This window comes from Amblyomma mixtum, chromosome 5, assembly GCF_055824585.1.
Source record: "Amblyomma mixtum isolate Tamu chromosome 5, ASM5582458v1, whole genome shotgun sequence".
NCBI classification, from domain to species: domain Eukaryota; kingdom Metazoa; phylum Arthropoda; class Arachnida; order Ixodida; family Ixodidae; genus Amblyomma; species Amblyomma mixtum.
The window spans coordinates 161,776,866-161,797,784 of NC_143016.1; the positions used below are offsets into that span (position 1 = coordinate 161,776,866).

Sequence of the window (20,919 nt, forward strand, 5' to 3'; positions counted from 1 at the left end):
GTACGGTGGTGGTGGTGGTGAAAACATTTATTAAGAAAGGACAGGAGGTATGCTTGGATCAGCCCGTAAGGGACCGATCCTTACAAACACTAGCACGGGACAAGGTTAATTGAAGCGATATGCAAGAGCCCTTTTCTATGCAATTGACGCAGTATTCCACTGATGTTTATGATGATGTGTGTATTTTTTTGACGGCGCGTAAAAACACCATGTGCGTTATGCCACTGAAATGTCCGACGTTTTAATTGAGGGCATTGATGCGAGTAAAAATCACAAGCAGTGGAGCTGCATTTCTCTGCAGCACTTCTAATTTTCTACTTGCACAAGACAGAGACTGGCAAACCCGTTTCGTTAAAGGCACACCAGCAGACTGCTGCTTAGGAAAACTCTTCTAACCGTCCACGTCTCCGCCATGCGCATGCAGGGTTTTGAAATGCAGTCATCCTTCATAGTTCGTGCCCTGCTGCTGGCGGTCCTCGTCGTCGGCTTCGCCCAAGCGCAACGTGAGTACCGACCTGCCCGCACAATTAAATCGCTAAGGCTTATCGTAATTTCAAGCCTCTCTTCTCGAAACATCATCTTGTCGTCACACATATTTTACAGGTAATCGGGGTTCAACAGTTCGTATGCTACTCACTTTTCTTGCCTCGCGCCAACACAGCAAAAGTTAACAACGCATACTCGACTGAGTTCGTGCGGTCAAAGAAAAACGTCATATTGTGTACCTGCGCAGGTGGCTTTTTCAAAACAGTGACAGGCAGGCGACCGTCTTTAATTACTCTTCGTTTTGCATCAGGCAATATAAACTCGAAGTCCGTTCAATGCCGAAAATAATCATGAGTGCTAAGGGCAATGAACTACCCATTACCAGTTACACCAAAACATGTGTCAAGAAAGCTAATGAAGCTAAAAAGAACACTCACCGAAGGAAATACTTGCAAGCACACCTAAAATTTTAAATCTGAATAATTCAAGGAGAAATTAATAAATATATGTCATTATATTCTACTCTACGCCATCTTATAGAAGCATTTGAAACCTAAGGAGGTCAACTGCCTTCCAGCAGACGTGTGAGTTAAGCAACTGAGCCCCCATTACGAACTAATGTTAGAAGAAGGTACTCAATTGATAAACGCAGCAGCACTTCTTCACTCAGCTATTAAGTGTCCATTTCCTTTCGCTGCAAACAAGATGAACATAGTTCGCGAAAACAATTTGCAATCAACAGTACCAGAACCTCCGATGGTAACAATGCCGAACTTCTGGAACTACCGTGCCATGTTCACTTTTCTTCTTTCCCCTAGCATTTCATTCGTCAATGAGAAAATCAAAGCCTGCCAGTTTTCAGAATACAAAACAGTCATAATTCCGTAATTTATATTTATACCCTAGGTTTTTGGGCATTACTGTGTTCGCATTCTCAGTTCTTTTAATTCTGTGACCTTCAGATTTACCTTGCTTTTTATCAGTTTCTGCTGGTGACATTTTCCTTATCAGCAAGCTGATATGTTCAAGGGGCTGGTTTTGCTATTTCATTGTTAACACTACTAAGAGCACGCCGCGTGCTATCAAGGCATGGCAGTAAATAAGTAAAACTTGCCAACCCCTGACGACCATCTCAACCACAGTGGGGCACGTACCACGAAGCGCCAGTACCGCCTCCTACAAAAGCAGCAGTGGGGAGGGTTGCTTACAAGCTCAAAATTACAGAAAATAGAAGCCTCTACATCAGGTGTGTTATTTTCGTCTCACTAATAATAGCAGCGATTGGTCCCTATGTACTACTTTTGATGCACTGCCTCTCAATAATCATGAATTCTACTGCGATTTGATTCATGCGAGAGCTCAGAGGACTTTCATGAACCGCAATGACATTTACAAGATTCTCCAAACAAGCTTTACGGATATATCAAACAAAATTTTTCCACCTAAGTGTAAATCAAAACAGTCCTCAACGGCAACAAAAAGCACCGGTCGGCAGAACTGCTGAGTGACGATTGATGTAATACGAGGGCTGTTAGAAAAGTATTCGACCATATTTTTTTTTGCGAACACCTGATGGATATGAAACTAGCGCGCTTGCATCAGCCGACCTTGATCCTTCGTGCTCATGAGCGAATTTTTTCACGCCTGCCGAGAGCGTCAATAGCTGTGGGGCAGCGTTTGAGTGAGGTGGTGCGCAGTGCTCGCGTCGGTTTTTTATTGCAAGGAAAATGGCGGAGTGAGTGTAGCAGCGCTAATGCGTCAAATTTTGCCAGAAACTGGGCGACAGCCAAGTGGAAACCATTCGGAATACGCAGACGGCTTTCGGTGATGATGCTATGAGCAGCACACAGATTAAGCAGTGGTGCAACTGGTTTAAAGACGGCCGCACATCGGTGGAGAGCGAGCCACGCTCCGGTCGGCCATCAACATGCCAAAATAACCAGGTCGTAGCCGAAGTGAACGCTGTGGTGATGTGCGACCGTCGTGTGACTATCCGAGAAATTGCGGACGAGGTGGACATCACCACCGTTTCTGCACCTTTCATTATCACCGAAGATTTGGCCATGAAGAGAGTTGCGGCAAAATTTGTGCGGAAGCTGCTCACGGAGGAGCAAAAGCAGCTTCCTGTTGAAGTCTCACAGGACATGCTCTATTCCGCAAACAGTGACCCCGACTTCATGAACACCATAATCTCTGGTGACGAGTCTCGGTACGGGTACGACCCGGAAACCAAATCCCAGTCGTCACAGCGGAAGCATCTCACGTCACCAAGAGCAAACAAGGCCTGCCAAGTACGCAGCAACGTCAAAGTGGTGCTGACTGCTTTCTTTGACTCCCGCTGTGTGGTACACCACGAGTACGCACCACGGGGTCAAACAATGACCCAAGAGTACTACAGGGATGTCCTCCGTCGCCTACGTGATGCTGTGCGGCGCAAGACACCGGAGTTGAGGTCAACAGGAAATTGGTGCATTCATCACGACAATGCTCCTGCACATTCCTCGCACTTTATTCAGACTTTTTTGGTGAAACATCAGACTCCTGTAGTTGAACACGATCCTTATACTCCTGATATGGCCCCCTGTGACTTTTAGCTGTTTCTAAAAATCAAGAGGGCATTGAAAGGAGCGCGATTCCAGACAAGAGAGGACATTATGGCTGCAACGACACCTGAGCTAAATTCCATTCCCAAAGAGGCCTTTTTGGAATACTTCCAACAACGGCAGCAACGCTGGGAGAAGTGTGTGGAGCCCCAAAAGGCTACGTTGAGGGTGGTTAGGCTTCCAACGCTCCAGTTATGCCAGTTTTTTTTCTTCGGCCAAAGGTCGGATACTTTTCTAACAGACCTCGTAAAGTAACGTTGCTCTTGTAAATAGGACAAAACAGCCCCACTCAAGTTTAGAGTTTCTAGTTTCTGATAAAAGTTGCATGAACGTGCTAATGCTGCTGCAAAGCGCAATTATGTAAAATCTCTATTTTATGCGTTAAGGCCGTTAACTAATGCCAGATAAATTTAAACAAGGTGACAAAAGATGCTGTGTTGAGGACTGTGGACCAACGAATGGAAATAAAAATTGTGTAAAAAAAAATGAAGGTTCAGTCCTAATCGAATAGAAACTTTAGGCGTAGTATTGAAACAGAATGCGAAGGCGCACAAGCAGATTTTATTTTTGTGCAAATGTTTTGAAGACTCCAGTACACTTGAACTTCGAAATGTGCTGCTTTATGACGCAGAGACCGGTGTAACAGTTACGCCCACTTCTAATCATGCGTAACTCCTGTCCGTAAAACTCAGCCGGAAACATTTTGCCGTCCTGGAGATGAAACGAAACATTTTGAGTGGCGTTCCATCGCTGTTGATAAGCTGGCTTATGACACTGCTAAAAGAATGCTTCCGGTGGATTACAGAGCGTTGGGGCCGGCAATGAACTCTACTAAGATGCCTCATGTGTGGTCACCTGATCCCTGGGTACCGATAGATGCAAACCAATGCGTGGCCGGCGGTGAGGTGTGAGGTAAAGAAGCAATCGGCACTTCGGCCGAGCGCAGAGCGAGAGGTCGTAGAGTGCTCACATTTTTTGCAGCAAAGTAAACCGTCTCTCCTTCGGGTCCTCAGTATTGACTCAGAATGGGTTTAACTTTGGTCACGTAAATAGTAACGCTTTTTCTCATTCTAGCAGTGAAACCATGCTTGACTTTCTCGTGTCGCATAGTTCCGAGGAGTTCTAAAGGCACGCATTGTCACGGCTCACATTTTTAATATCTGGTGACACAATTATTCCAGATCTTGAGCCCAGTGTTCTTACGCCTCGTATTCTACTCTTGCACGGAATTTGAACAGTTATGTGCGCAATGTTGTGTAAAAAAAAGAAGCAAAACATTTTATCGATATACAGCTACTCTGTTTGTGCAAGGCCGTGAGCCCACACATAGTCCATACCACAAGGAAAACTCTGTTTTCAGTTAGTGCAGAAGTATATTGCGTGGTCAATATTCTCAGCAGTTTTTAGGTCTATTGAAGTTAGAGAACATCACTCTGTGGCGTCCACTTCAGCAATAGGAAAGAGGCGAAGCAGCTGTCTGGGCATTGTAAAACCTTGCTTCTATTGCTTCTGTTGGAGATCAGGTAACAGGTAAAAGGTGACGAAAATTGCGGGCAGGTCAGTGCAATAAAAGTGCCTTTTGTAGAGATACACGGACACCACGGCAATCACCGGTTCTTCATCGAGTTTTGCGTATAGCAAAAGCATGAAATTTTGGGAGAAGTTGCTATACCACTGCGGATTGAAAGGTTTCACTCGTTGCTTAGATGCGGGTCTTTTTGCCTATCGTTTTTTCGATTGTGCTGTCTCTTCAGTACATAAATCCAAGTCACCCACTATTCAGCTGGCACTGTAATTTTTGCACGCAGCTTCTTAAGCATCCGAACTACGTTTTCCTTGAGACTGCATTGTAAACATGGAGATCCTGTAGGTGGGTAAAATGTGACTAGGCTTCCTTATAGCGCAACCTCTTTTAGGCGCAGGGTATGCTGCCCAAGTACACGAGTACACTTCGGCCCCTAAATATGCAGAATGCTTGCTCTTGACAACGGAGGAATATCTACTCTGCAAACCATAGTAACTAGATGCAGTTAGAAATGGGAGGAGGTTTTTAAACACGACGCAGGAGCGCTCGAGATTAAAAAGCAGCGGAGATCGAAGCCTCGGGTAAAACCTTCAGAACTGCCAGAACATCGAACATTTTCAAGACGGAATTTCTTTCCGTTTCCAACCTGAAGTAATCCGTACGTTTAGATATAGAAATCTACCTTAGGGTTTCGGCAGTCTACCGTGCCGCTAAAAGAGTGGGTGATAGAGGAGAGCTTACTTCTTTTTTACTTCTATATAGGCTAATTCATGTTAAGACTGTAGCATTTTTTAAAAAGTGTAATGTAGTGAGCGCCACTTCGGTAAGAAACTAACTGAAAGCGTAATTCGTTCCTGCGGCGTGCCCCACAGTCTTCTCAAAGTTTTCTCGCATGCCCAGGTGGCCGTCCAAACCGGGGTTGTCGTCCCGGCGAGGAGTTCAACATGTGCGGCAGCGCCTGCCCACCCGTCTGCGGCCAACCGCCGGCCCAATTCTGCACGTTTCAGTGCGTGAGCGGGTGTTTCTGCCGCAGGGGATTCATCCGCGTGCCCAACGGAGGCTGCATCCCCGAGCGCCAGTGCCCTCCGAGGGGTTGAATACCTGCGCAGAAACACTCAGCGCAGTTCGTCCAACAACGCACTTCAGGGAACGAGCAGCAGCCGATAAGCGGCACAACGCGGACTTCCAACCAAGCTCTCAATAAACATAGCGTGTTCGGAATGCTCGGCCAAAAATTCTCATGTGCTTCTCAGCCATCCCTGCAATGAGGCACATTAGGCTATTAGGCGGGGGTCTCTCTCTTGCAGGTCCTGCACCGCTGTAACCGACTGTTTCTTTGAAGCCTTTGGACAAAAATAATGCACTTTTGCCGTGTTGTTTCTACTATTCCAGGGTGGGATGCTACGATGGTGACATTCTTCGAAGCATGAAAGTTTGAATGCACTGAGTAGACACATAATAGGCTTAACGAAAGTGAAGACAGAATGAGACATAACGGACGTCCTTTAAGTTTTCGCGTCCGTCCCTATATTATCGCTACTGAGCACATTTAAATCGCTATTAAGTAAAAGTGGCTCCGATTCTCGCTTTCGTGCTTCGCAGTTTTGATGCCTACAGTACTTAGTAATCATCAAGTATATCTGACTATCTTTTGCAAGACACTGTATGCAAAGTAATGAAGTAAAAGATCCGCAACTATAAACACAGAATTGGCAGAAAGAACATGCGTTTTCTTTAGTACCCAACCATTAATTACCCTAGCGTCGATAACCAGTCTGCAGCGTGCCCTGGTTCTAGTTCTTCTCTCATACTGCACCATGAACTCGGGCTATCATTCAGTTCGTTCACGATTGCTTATTTTCAGACAACTATCCTGTTTTCGCAAGAAAGCGCGAATGTCGATTTTTTAGCCATTTTTAAAGTTGCCATACGTATAAAATAATACAATTCCTTTACAATAGATACCACCACTGAGCAAGCTTTTACTTTAGTATTAGGTTTCAAGCACAGCTGTCCGGTGTACAGGAGAGTTTTGATTGCGCAGTAGTCTGTAAAGATATGTTCAGATAAGGACGGCAATCGAAGTGTACATCACGGCCATATTTAGTTTTGAATTAAATTTTCAGACGAGATGGGAAAACGTGCCGGCACAAAGGAATGGTACTTAGTTTTCCAAGAAACTCCTCAGTTTTTTGGGGACAAAATATTATACCACATGAGGTGTAAACCGCCGACTTCACCACTTGCCAAAACCGCTAGATTGGATCCCCGCAGAAAGTAAAACAAAATTTTGGAGAACCGGATTATTTGCTCAATAACTGTACGTAATCATTTTTGTTGGAAGCAGTGCAAAAACACTTCTTAGCTTTTATAATTTTGCGGCTCCAAAATCACAATGTTGAAAAAGTAATACATTCTAATAGAGGCAGTTTTTAGGAAATATTGTGACAGCAAAGAGAAAAAACTTGCGACTGCAAGTTTTTCTCAATAATAATGTATTCTCTTTCCTATCGCCCGACAAAATTTGTACTTCTTGACCTGTCAGATGATATTTAATTAGGGGTTTAAATCATGGACCAAAAGCTTGAAAAAAGGACAACTTTGACGAAATTAAAAAAAACAACGTCATTCATTATCTTAAAATATCCCTGAAAACTTTTAGTAACTACTAATTTTTGATCAAGAATGAATTGTTGAATTATAAAGATTTGAAGTAGCAAATTACAGCGTAATTAATGCATGCCAGTTCTCATTCAGTTACCAATACCGGAGATTGTTAAAAAGGCGACATCAACTGAGTGAAACTTCCAGAATTATAGTTACTTTTTAGCATAATCTCATCAAATGCCCAGTTTTTATTCCGATGACCGTTAATATCAGCAATCTGTTTTGCGTAATCTCTATGTATCACTATGCCAGAAAAAATAAATATTATGTCCCTCCTTACTTGAATATTTTAATGCTATTTGATTGTTTAGCTATCGAGTGTATTGTTCAGAAATTATAATACTTTATTTAGTGTTTTTTAAATTAATTTTGTACGACCGCTGTTTCATTTCATTTCATTTATTTTACCCTCAGGGCTTTCGCATTACAGACGGGGTGGGACAGTGAAGAAAACAATACATAGATCAAAAACAGGGCTATATATACGAACAATATTGAAAGATCCTAAAGACAGATGACGAAAACATTGAGAACAAAAGTACAGGAGTAAAAAGAAATAAATAAAAAGATTACAAAAAAAAGAAAGCTTATGTAGTCTACATATGAGTAAACAACATATCGTAATTGGTCTAATTCTAATAGTGCGAGTAATTTGCTTTTAAAACGCGCAGTGTCGCTAACACAGGTGGCTGTGGGTGAAAGATTATTCCAGTCACGACATGTTTTAGGGAGGAAGGAATTAGAGCAGGTCACTGTGCGGCAGTGTGGAACAGCTACTTTTTGATTGTGGTCTATGCGAGGCGAGATGAAAGATGGTGCCTTTACACAGATGGCTTTCAGGCAAGGATTGTGATAGTAAATTTTATGGAAGAGGCAAATGCGTGAAAGCTTACGGCGAGTGGAGAGTAAGGGGAGTTTAAGATTAGATTTCATTTTTGTTACACTGGCAGTGCGATGGTAGTTTCCAACGATGAAACGGACGCTTCGATTCTGCACGGCCTCGAGTTCATTTGTTAATATGATGGTGTCAGGATCCCAAATTGAACATGCGTACTCTAGTTGCGGACGAATGAGTGTAGTATACAGTAGCATTTTCAATGAAGGTGGAGAGGATGAAAAATTCCTGCGGACGTACCCTAGCATGCGGTTAGCCTTTGAAGTAATGAACCTGATGTGAGCTTTCCAAGAAAGGTTAGAACAAACATTAACGCCAAGATACTTGTAAGACGAGACTGGATTCAGCTGAGTGTCGTTAATAAAATAATCTGGGCTCGTTTGCTGGTTACGGGTTACGCGCATGCATTTGCATTTAGATATGTTTAATTCCATTTTCCACAATTGACACCAGTCATAAGTTTTATTTAAGTCTGTCTGTAGCTGAATAATATCATCAGTGTTATTAATTACTCTGTAAATTACGCAGTCGTCAGCAAACAAGCACATGTTAGATGAAATCTTTAAAGGTAAGTCATTGATGTATATTAGAAATAATAACGGGCCAAGAACCGACCCCTGGGGCACACCTGAATGTACTGGCACTGGTGAAGAGTCGTGGTTATTTGCGAAGACGAACTGAGTACGGTTACTAAGAAAGGCACGAATCCAATTGAGTACATTAGGGTCAATGTTAAGTTGGCTCAGTTTTAAAAGTAAAAGAGAATGACTGACTTTATCGAAGGCTTTGGAAAAATCTAAGAATAAGCAATCAGTAATGAGTCCAGAGTCTAAAGAAACATGCAAGTCGTTAGTGAAAATCATTAACTGCGTTTCACACGAGAAGAATTTGCGAAAACCATGCTGTTTCGGAGTAAAGAACTGGTTTGATTCTAGGAAATTAACAAGATGACTAAATATGATGTGCTCTAGAACTTTACATGGAACGGAAGTAAGTGAGATGGGACGATAATTACGTGGATCTTGCGTTTCCCCTGATTTGTGCACTGGGATTACTTTGCCGGTGAGCCAGTCATTTGGAAGGGTGTGATGGTTTAAAGACTGCGAAAAAATACAATGTAGAATAATGGAAGAATATTCTACGGTATTTTTCAAGAATTTAGTACTGAGGCCATCGATACCACAAGAGGATGACGTTTTAAGTTGGTTAATAATGCCACGAATTCCTTCTGAGGAGATGACGATGGGATCCATTGGTAAAAAGTGATATTCTATGAGCGAAGGTAGGACGGAAGTGCCGGTGGGGCTAGAGAAGGCTTTGATAAAAGTGCTATTGAGAAGCGATGCGCACAGGTGGTCAGGAACTGGATCCCCATCCGGGGTAAATAGTTGTATGGTGGTATTTTCTTTGCCTTTCACTGTGTTCCAAAACTGCTTCGGGTCATTGCTTAGCATAGCTGGAAGAGTCTGATTAAGAAGGTAAATTTGCTTGATTTTAATGCCTTTGAATAAGCGACTGCAGCGGCTTTATACGCGGACCACCTGACAGCAGAGTGTGTGAAGCGAGCTGTCCTGAAAAGTCTTTTTTTCTTATTGGAAAGCCTATTAAGATACCTGTTGTACCAGGGTGCAGCACTGTTGCTATATACCTTTTTGATTGGTATGTATTTATTTACGAGGTCAGAAACTTTAGATTTGAAGATCTCCCAGTTACGATGTACGCTACGGTCGAGATAAACACTCAAAAATTCATCTAAAAATAAAGACATATTGTTATTAATAGCCTGGAAGTCAGCCTTGCTGTAATCTCTGATATATTTGAACTGCTTACGTGAGCGTGATAGGGGTAGAGAGAGGTTGAAGTTGATTATCATGTGATCGCTTAACCCAGGCAAATGAATGATAGAAGACACGATGTCTGGAGATGATGTGAGGATGAGATCAAGAAGGGATGAGGCAGTGGGAGTGACACGTGTGGGGAGCTCAATAAGTTGCGATAATCCGAAATCGGAACATATGTGAAGGAAGTGGTTAGAATTGGAACACGAAGAAAGAAAGACTGGACTACCATGATTCCACTCAATGTCTGGGAAGTTGAAATCTCCTAAAAGAAAAACGCTCACATCCGGAAAGCGCACAGAAATTGTATTGAGGCAGTCGTGTAAATCTTCACAGAAACTAATGGGGCTTGACGGTGGTCGATAGCAGACACCAATAACAATTTTCTTAAAACGGAAAGTTATACAGCACCACACAATTTCTAAACTAGTCACTACGGCAACACGAAAGCATTCAATTCGGTCGTTGACAGCAAGTAAAACACCACCACCTTGCCTTTCATATCTGTCACATCGAAATATGTTGTAATTTTTTTCACAAAAAAATAGTTCACTGTTGGACACGTTATCAGACAGCCATGCCTCTGTTAAGGCAATAATATCAGCGCTACAATCATTTATCAATGCACTCAAGTCATCTCTTTTGGGCAAAAGACTTCTTATGTTAGTAAAAACTACACTCAGACCAATGTTCTCAATGGCAGTACCACCACCCCTGGCGGGCCCCTACGTTCCAGTACCAGCTAGAGTTCGACCAGAGCGAAGGGAGCGCGGAGACTGAATGCGTTCACTGTTTAGAGCAGGTCCAATTTCAAACACTAGGTCAGTTTCCGCATTATATCCATAGCATTTGCCATTGGCAATTAGTTTGTTGTGCCTTAAATTGACTTTTAAACCAAACTCTTTCGCATAGTCAATTAGCCGCTTTCTCGCCTTACGTGTCGCCGCAGAAAAATCTTCACTCATAGATACTTCCTTTTCCATCAGCATCGATCGCTTTGAGTGCACCTGGCGAAGCTCTTTCCGGTCAAGGAACAGCCTCAGGATAGCAAACTTCGTGACGTTGTCCGCAAGGAGGTGCAACAAGCTCTAAGTATTTGTACACCACTACCTGTTTCCGGCCGTATGCAGCCTCAGCCCACCATCTTAGCTACACCGCAGTCACACGGCGTTTTATTCCATCCCAGCCGAACCCACCTTACGACACACCTGCCTCCGCCATTGCACGGACTCCACCTCCCCAGCCGAATTCTCCACTGCGGCTAGGACGCCGCAGAACGGACGTCTGGAGAACGCCAGACAATCAACCGCTTTGCTACCATTGCGGTGAGGCTGGACATGTTTGGCACCGCTGCCCGTACAAGGAGATGGGCCTTCGAGGATTGTACTCGTCCGATGCATGGAGAACGACCGCAGGAGTCGTGGATTACATCTCGCAAGCGGACTCCGTAGAGCGCCGTTTTTCTCGATATCCGTCACCGCGTTGCTACAGTTCACCAGGACGAGGCCAGTCTCAGAGTCCGCGTAGGGGAAACTAGATGCAGCAGCCTCTGGAGGTGCGGCTGCTCAAGGAGAAAGTGTACAAGATCCTCCATCGCCAGAAGACAGTTATCAACCAACGCCGAATTCCCTAGCCGTCTCGACGATTCCAGAGCCCACGTACCTCAAAACTAGCCGATGTCCTGATGCACCCCTCCATGGCCAAGAGGCCTTTCCTCGATGCCGAACTCCTTCGACGCACCGCAGCCCAGACCGAATGCCTCCACTTCCCCAAAGTAAGACACCACCAACTGCCCACTTAGAAATTTCGGTTGACGGCAGCGATGCAACCGCGCTGGTGGATACTGGTGCCGATTATTTTGTACTTAGTGGACAATTCGGCGCGGCACTAAAAAGGCCACAACCGCTTGGAATTTCCCACAGATGCGTACTGCAGGGGGACGTTTGATTGCACCTATGGGGATGTGCACGTCGAGGGTAACCGTGCAAGGCCAAACATTCTTGGCAACGTTCGTAGTGCTAGCTAAGTGCTCCCGCGGCGTCATACTCGTCATGGACTTTCTGACCGAAAACGGTGCTGTTATTGATCTGCAATCGACGTCCGTCAAGTTCTCGAGCGAGAAGGCCATATCCGTGGATAGTGTTCTCCCAGCGGCGCTGAACATTCTGGACGAACGCGTGACCGTGCCTCCACATTCCAGTGTAATGGTAACCGTTGGCTCAAAGCACATACGACAAATTGAGGGTGTCGTCGAAAGCAAGCCGCTGTTGCTACTGGACAGAGAAATTTCTGTCGCCAGGACGTTTTTTTTCCTTGAACATAGCAAGGTCAGCGTCCTTCTCACCAACTTCAGCAACGAACACGAACACCTTAAAGGGGACGACTGTGGTGTATATTGACGCTCTTAGTGAAACTAGGTGTGTGCACAATTTAACAACTGCTTCAACAACTGAGCCCGACGGACTTGCAGGTGCTAAGTACGACATTAACTCAACCCTTCCGCTCGAGCAGCGAGACAAAGTGTGGGAACTGCTCAATCGCTACCGTGGTGCATTCGCATCGTCGCCACGCGTCGGGAGGACGCATCTTGCGAAACATCGCATTATTACAGATGAAAATGTTCCGCCACTCCAACAGTCCCCTTATCAAGTGTCGACCAAAGAACATGAGGCTTTTAGCACACAGGTGAAAGAAATGCCCGCAAACGACGTTATTCGCCCTTCTAGGAGCCCGTGGGCGGCACCTGTAGTGCTTGTGAAGAAGAAGTACGGCAGCTTACGAATCTCCGTTGACTACCGTCGGTTTAACAACATCGCTAAAAAGGATGTGTACCTACTGCCCAGAATTGATGACGCCTTGGATCGCTTAAGCAACACCAGATATTTCTCCTCCGTAGACTTCAAGTCTGAATGTTGTCAAATTGAGGTAGATGAAAGAGACCGCGAAAAGATGGCATTCATGACTCCAGACGGGTTGTACGGGTTTCAAGTGATGCCATTTGGTCTTTGTTCGGCACCCGCGACATTCTAAATACTCATGGACACCGTTCTTGCGAATTTGAAGTGGCGAACTTTTCTTGTCTGCCTGGACGACGTCATCGTTCTTACCCCGTCTTTCCAGGAGCACCCTCGTCGCCTCGAGGAGGTCTTGCAGGCCATAACGTCATCAGGCCTTACTCTAAAAGCCGAAAAATGCCATTTTGCATATGAAGAGCTAAAGTTTATAGGCCATGTCGTGAACTAAGAAGGCGTCCTTCCAGATCCTGAAAAACATCCGCCATTGCCAATTTTCCACCGCCGCATGACCAAAAGGATGTTCGTCGCTTCCTCGGGCTATACGCGTATTACCGCCGCTTCGTGGAGAATTTCTCGAAATTTCTTCACTCTTACTGATCTCACAAAAGCGCATGTGCCGTTCAGGTGGGAACCACTACAGCAGAAGGCGTTTCAAGAGCTTCAACGCCGCCTGCAGTCAACCCCGTACTGGCGCATTTTGATGAGCTTGCTGACACAAGGGTCCACACCGAGGCGAGCAACATTGGTTTGGCCGCTGTCCTCATTCAAGTTCAGCGGGACCAACACCGTGTGATCGCCTATGCCAGCCGCGCACTCTCCAAGACTGAATCCAACTACTCTGCCTCTGAAAAAGAATGCCTCGCCATCTTGTGAGCAGTTTCCAAGTTCAGACCATACATTTATGGCCGCTCTTTGAAAGTTATGACCGATCATCACGCACTATGCTGGCTGACCAATCTCAAGGATTTTTCCGGCCGCCTAGCTAGATGGAGCCTTCGACTTCAAGAGTTCGGTATCACCGTCATTTACAAATCGGGTCGCACACACGCAGACGTAGACTGATTGTCTCGTGCTCCTGTGCAACCAGCTCCGGATGACGCTGCTGATGACAATGAATTCTTCCTGAGGGCAATGCATACCAACCATTTCGCCGAGCATCAACGCGCCGACCCCGATCTTCGCAATGTCATTCGTTATCTTGAAGGTGCCAGCAGCAGAGTTCCTAAAGCCTTCAGGCGCGCTTTGTCGTCTTTCTGCATACGTAACAGTGTTCTCTTTAAGAATAACTTCACTGTCAACGCTAGGCCATATTTGCTGGTCGTCCCCGTGACCCTACGCAAAGAAATTCTTCACGCCTGCCATGACGAACCAGCTTCCGGCCACCTCGGTGTTGCTAGAACACAAGCCGGAATTCAAGAGAAGTACTACTGGCCTCGCCTGTGTCCTGACGTTTCACATTATGTCCGCACTTGCCGGGATTGCCAGCGCCGGAAGGTTCGGCCTGTGAAGCCAGCCGGATTCCTCAAGCATATTGAGCCGCCTTCGCAAGCGTGTCAACAAGTCGGCATGGCCTTGCTTGAACCCTTCCATACATCAGGCTCCGAAAAAGATGGATAATCGTAGCCACTGATTATCTCACGCGTCAGGCAGAGACAGCATCCCTTCCGAGTAGCACCGCTCTCCAAATAGCCCAGCTCTTTGCGCATCAAATCGTCTTACGTCACGGTGTTCTACAAGTTTTGATTGCGGACAGAGGGGCTGCGTTCTCCTCTGAGCTCCTGCACCTTAATCCAGTTTTCAGTCACACCACTCACCGTAGAACGACTTCTTATCATCCCTAAACTAACGGACTGACGGAACGTCTAAAGAAGACGCTTGCAAACGTGCTTTCCATGTACATAGACGTAGAACATAAGACCTGGGATAACGTCGTGCCCTATGTAACGTTCGCGTATAATACAGCCGTACAAGAAACCGCCAACATGACGCCGCTTAGCCTCGTTTATGGCCGTCAGGTGACTACAACACTCGATGACATGCTGCCTCATGACGACGACCACCCATATGACGACGTTGCATCCTGTTTACAACTGCCGAAGCTGCCCGCCAACTGGCACGGCTTCGCATTCAGGACCAACAGGGCCAGGACGCGCAACGCTACAACCTACGGAGGCAGCTTGTTCAATACCTCCCGGGTATTCTTGTCTGGGGTTGGCCCCCCATCCGACGACGCGGCCTTCTTGCGGCGCTATTTTGGTCATTACCGAATTGTGCGACGCTTTGGAGCCCTGAATTATTAAGTCGTCCCTCATGAGACTCAACAATCTCGACGCCACTCCCGCCCCGAGGTGGTCCCCGTGGTTCGCCTGAAGCCCTACTACGAAAGGGCGCACTAACTTTTCTCGAGACCACTCCTGTATTCGTGGCGGCATCGGGTCGATGCCTTCGGAGGAGAGGGGCTAATGACGCCAGCGCTTGTGCAACGAAAGTGCCTATCAATAAGAGGAGAAAGTGTGTGTGTACTTTGGGTAAGGGGCGAGACTTGGGCGCGACACACAGCTTAACTTCGCATAAGATGATTGTGTAGAAGAAGGACTTCGGGGACTGCGTCGAGGTCGGCGATGGAGCGGGGCGACCAAGACCAACACGATCTGCGCGATGGCAATCCCACAACCGCTTCTTCTTTATCGGCGTCCAACGAAGGGGTCCATCTTCTTCTTCACAATGCCCCCCAGAGAAAAAGGAGCCATCCTAGCGACTTAAGGGGACGAAGATACGATGGTGTCGTAGAACGGCTTAAGGCGCTGCACATGTACAGTTTCACGGCCACGGCGCCGAAGATCAGAAGGTGGTGTAAGAGGCTCAACAATGAATTGACTGGCGAAGTGCGCTCAACGACACGGTAGGGCCCATGGTACTTGGAGAGCAGTTTTGTTGAGAGGCCGGGACTGCTGGATGGAACCCATAGCCACACGAGCGAGCCGGGCTCGAAGTGTAGTGCATTCTTCTGAGTGGTGTCATGGTGATGTTTTTGGCGCCATTGAGAGTCGGTCGTGAAAGATCGGGCAATCTGGCGGCATTCTTCGGCGTGCCGTGGAGCTTCGGTAACGGTGGTACATTCAGAGGCATCAGGTTTGTAGGGGAGCACTGTATCAAGGAGAGCAGATGGATGCCGACCGTAAAGCAAAAAGAACGGAGAGAAACCCGTGCTGGATTGCGTAGCAGTGTTGTATGCATAGGTGATATAAGGCAGCACAATGTCCCAGTCGGTGTGATCGGATCCAATGTACTTCGCGAACATGTCACCGCTGGTGCGATTAAATCGTTCAGTAAGACCGTTTGTTTGCGGATGGTAGGCGGTGCAAGTGCGGTGAATGACTTTGCACTGAGCGAGCAGGGCTTGAACGACGTCAGATAAGAAAGCACAGCCTCTGTCGCTGAGCAATTCGCGAGGAGCACCGTGACGGAGAATGAAGTGCGTCAATAAGAATCCGGCCACATCACGGGCTGTGGCAGCTGGGAGCGCGGCGGTTTCGGCATATCTCGTCAGATGGTCAACCGCGACAATGACCCAGCGATTGCCGGCAGCTGTGTTCGGAAGAGGGCCGTAGAAGTCAGTGCCAATGCGGTCGAAGGGTCTAAGCAGACATATGAGAGGCTGTAACTCACCAGCCGAACGGTGAGAGGCAGGTTTGCGGCGTTGGCAAGCCAGGCATGATCGGACGTACCGAAGAACCGAGTTGTACATACCGCGCCAATAGTAGCGAAGACGGATTCGAGTGTACGTCTTGAAAAGTCCGGCGTGACCGCACTGCGGATCGGCGTGGAAAGCTTTATATACTTCGGTCCGTAGATGGCGCGGGATCACGAGGAGCCATTTCCGTCCAGTTGAATTGTAGTTGCGCCGGTAAAGGAGGTGATCCCGAATTTCGTAGTGGGAAGCTTGGCGGCGAACGGCGCGTGAAGGGGTAACTTGCGAATGGTTGGAGAGGTAGTCAGTAAGAGAGGCGATCTATGGGTCCTTTCGTTGTTCGGCGGGCATGTCACTGACGTCGAGCGTAAACGCCACGGGGTCCAAGGCAGAGAGGCTGGCAATGTCGGCTGGAAGCGGCGAGCGAGACAAAGCGTCGGCGTCTGTATGCTTGCGACCAGATCGGTAAACGACACGGATATTATATTCTTGGAGACGAAGAGCCCATGGTGCCAACCGGCCGGAGGGATCTTTGAGCGATGAAAGCCAGCAGAGGGCAGGATGGTCAGTGACCACATCAAAAGGACGGCCGTAAAGGTAAGGTCGAAACTTTGTGAGTGCCCAGACAACGGTCAAGCACTCCTTTTCCGTTACTGAGTAGTTAGTTTCGGCTTTCGTGAGAGTATAGCTGGCATAAGCAACCACGTATTCGCCGAATCCAGAGGGGCGCTGTGCAAGCACAGCGCCGAGGCCGACACCACTGGCGTCGGCGTGCACTTCGGTGGGCGCCTGGGGGTCAAAATGGCGCAGGATGGGCGGAGCTGTGAGGAGGCGGCGCAAGGTATTGTAGGCGGCGTCGCATGCTGGTGACCACAGGGAAAAGTCTGAGTTATGGCCAAGGAGCTGAGTCAGCGGGGCGACAATGGATGCAAAGTTCCGTATAAAACGCCGAAAGTATGAGCACAAGCCCAAGAATCTTCTGAGTAGCTTAATGGTAGTAGGTCTCGGGAACGCAGTCACAGCTCGAAGTTTGGCGGGATCAGGGCGGATACCCTCCTTGGACACAACGTGGCCTAAAATAGTCAGCTCACGAGCAGCGAAACCACACTTCTTCAAGTTGAGCTGCAGACCGGCATTCGCAAGACATGTCAAGACCTGCTTCAGGCGAGAGAGGTGGGTCGCAAAGTCCGGCGAGACCACCACGATGTCGTCAAGGTAACACAGGCACGTCTTCCACTTCAGGCCACGCAGAATAGTGTCCATCATACGCTCGAATGTAGCAGGAGCATTACACAGACCGAAAGGCATGACGGTAAACTCAAAGAGGCCATCGGGGGTGACGAATGCGGTTTTAGGGCGATCTTCCGCAGCCATGGGTACCTGCCAGTAACCGGAGCGTAAATCGAGCGAAGAAAAAAGTTCAGCGCCTTGTAAACAGTCCAATGCATCATCTATACGCGGTAGAGGGTACACATCTTTCCGCGTGATTTTATTTAGGCGACGGTAGTCAACGCAGAAGCGAATAGAACCGTCTTTCTTCCTCACGAGGACTACAGGAGAGGCTCACGGACACTTAGAAGGTTCGATCACGCCATTCTGAAGCATAGTGTCAACTTGGACTTCAATAACTCGGCGCTCGGTGGTAGAGACACGATAGGGGCGCTGACGCAGAGGAGCATGAGAACCGCTGTCAATGTGGTGGGCGACAGTTGATGTGCGGCTCAAAACAGGCTCAAAGTTGAAAAGGGTTTTCAGGTGCACATGTTCAGCAGGCAGGTATGACAATGGAATTAGTGGTAGGCTAAGCAAACCAGTGGTAGTCACTGGAAAACGAGTTGAAATGAGTCTGGTTGGAGGTCAGACTTTTACAGCAGTTCTTCGACACGGTATGCTGCTAGAAGATGGGAAGTCGCGCCACGTGTAGGGATCGAAGAGCATGTTAGCATCTATGTTATTTGTGTTTATAGCATGTGTTATTATATATGTATATATATATATATATATATATATATATATATATATATATATATAAGATAAAGTCACCAGGACTTGAAAAACATAACAAGGTTTAATTCACGACGTTTCGGCTGAAGGACCAGCCTTTTTCGAAAAAGGCTGGTCCCCCAGCCGAAACGTCGTGAATTAAATCTTGTTATGTTTTCAAGTTCTGGTGACTTTATCTTATATTAATCAATCAGCTGGCAAGAAATAATTTTTGATATATATATATATATCCTGCATGTCCTGCTTTGTGTATGCATGTATATATATAAATATGCAGCCGACGCGGTGGCTCAGTGGTTATGGTGCTCGGCTGCTGACCCGAAAGACGCGGGTTCGATCCCGGGCGCGGCGGTTGAATTTCTTTGGAGGAGAAATTGTAGAGGCCCGTGTACTGTGCGATGTCAGTGCACGTTAAAGGTATACTGAAGCGGTTTTCGAATCAGCTAACCTTCTAGGGTTTTGAAGTAGTTTCATTGCTGATCACGTCTGTGAAATTATTTTTTCGATTTTGACTAAAACAGTGGCGCAATCACCCATTAAAAACGCAATGTTTAAATTTGCCGCGCCCCGCGCGAGCGCAGGAGAGGGGAACAGCGGAGAGGGAAACTCGTCCATGTCGGCCATCGTGACGTCATGTTGAGGAGCCGGGGATGCTTCGGCGCACCCGAGCGCGCTTTCAGCGCGCGTTGTTTCTCGTGCTGCATGCGTTGTTCCTCGTACTGCGTGCGTTGCGACGTACAAAGCGTGTCAGCCGACCTTGAGAATCAGATTCAACAGGTATTACTCTGCGTTCGTGTCCACGAACAACTACGGCCGCGACTGTGTCGTCTTCCACTGTTTTCCGCAAGACCACAAGCTCGCAGCGCTACCGCTCGCTGCTGTGACGAAGAATTCAAGCCGACTAAAGCAAGCTTACTCTGCTCGAAACACTTTCGTAAGAGCGGCTACAGGCAGAGCATGTCCTAGTGTGATCTCTGGAGATTTCTGTCGAAAAGGCGCGGCTGAGCCATGACACAGTTCCATCGATTTCCTCGCGCATAAGAGGCGTGTCACCATTCCGAAGAAGCGCCTCTTTTAAAAGTAGAAACATGCTCACTTAGCCCCTGAAGAAACCTTATAGAGGCTTAAACATGTGTCGCTCTCCTCAGCTTAGGTGCAGCCAGACCTCCTTAGACGTGCTCAGCAAGGCTCGGTTAGTGATTTTATACTCGGTTCGACGTGTCCAAGCAAGCAAGCAAGCAAGCAAGCAAGCAAGCAAGCAAGCAAGCAAGCAGAGCAAAGGACAATAAAGCAAAGCAAGCAAGCATCGAAGCTCTTCATATGCGGCATCTCGTTTAATCCTAGCTAAGCAATTAAAATAAAAGCGTTCGACGTTGATTTCGGATGCAAATTTATGAGAGAAATGAATGCCAACCGAGTTTTTGCAAAAAAACACCGCAACCTTACTCGGTTTCTTCATAAAGTTGTGGCAGCGGGCGAGTTGCAGCTAGCTTGGCTTTTAAACACACATATAGTTGGCAACTACATCACTGAACCTAAACTGCAAATCTAGGAAGGGCGAACGTTTCCGAGGCAGCGATTTATATTTTCTGGCATCTGCTGAACGCGCCAGGAGTGAAGCGTATTTGTGCGCGTATTTGGCTTGGTTTCCAGCGCACCATGATTGCGTCACTATCTTGTGGTCACATGCCTCGCAGTGCTTGGCCACTGCGCTTCGCTAATTTTGACACCAACTTTGTGCTCCTTCATCGTTCACTTGAAATACTTTCTTGCCCCAACCTGCAACGCCGGGTACTGAGAACAGGATTTACACAGTGCTTTGGGCCTTTTCTTTAGGATGACGCTCTTCCGGGCGAGCCAGGAGGCGTCCGGTGGTGGTAATTGACTTGAGTATTGTTCGCACCCCTTCCTTTTCGAAAATACGAGCCGATGTTGTGCTGGCACCTTGTACGCATGGTCTGTATCGCGTCTTTGACGCTGGCGTATGCTTGTGCTAGGCATAGAATTTTTTGCTTGTGTCTTTTTTGGTTTCAGGTGATACGTGGAATGAGCAAACTGTAGTATCCTTTTCTTCGGTGGTCAGTAAAAAAAATAGTCGCCGTATTCGCTTTTACAACGACACGGAAAGCTGCGATCTGCCCTCAACGCAGCGCCGGATCCGCATCGGCAGCTTCTCCAGTCCTCAAAGTGACGTCACGACCTCTCTTGACCAATCACGGGCGGCGGCGCGCCGCGCGGCGTGCCCCGCGGCACAGGCCGCATATTTCGCACAGGCCGCATATTTCGGCTAAAAAAGGCAATTCGCGCTTGTTTTTGCCTTATTTGGATGCGATATTCCAGTATACAGTATGAAAAACTATAGGAAGCCGCTGCCAGCCCGATTTTCAGAAAAAGTGCTTCAGTCTCCCTTTAAAG

The 20,919-nt window shown here is 47.1% G+C and overlaps 2 protein-coding genes across 2 annotated transcripts in view; both read left to right on the top strand.

Annotated features, from left to right (window-relative positions):
- The first annotated feature begins 412 nt into the window (after positions 1-412).
- On the top strand, positions 413-5,711 carry LOC149344338 (chymotrypsin-elastase inhibitor ixodidin-like). Its single transcript, XM_089542603.1, has 2 exons — positions 413-503; positions 5,515-5,711. The coding sequence occupies exons 1-2, from the start codon at positions 413-415 to the stop codon at positions 5,709-5,711; spliced, it is 288 nt and encodes a 95-aa protein (XP_089398729.1).
- Positions 5,712-12,065: 6,354 nt separating this feature from the next.
- LOC149344339 (uncharacterized) overlaps positions 12,066-20,919 on the top strand; it is a 138,490-nt gene continuing 129,636 nt past the window's right edge. Inside the window, exon 1 of the mRNA XM_089547218.1 lies at positions 12,066-12,221. Coding sequence (XP_089403344.1) covers positions 12,066-12,221 — 156 coding nt within the window. The remainder of the gene's footprint in view (positions 12,222-20,919) is intronic.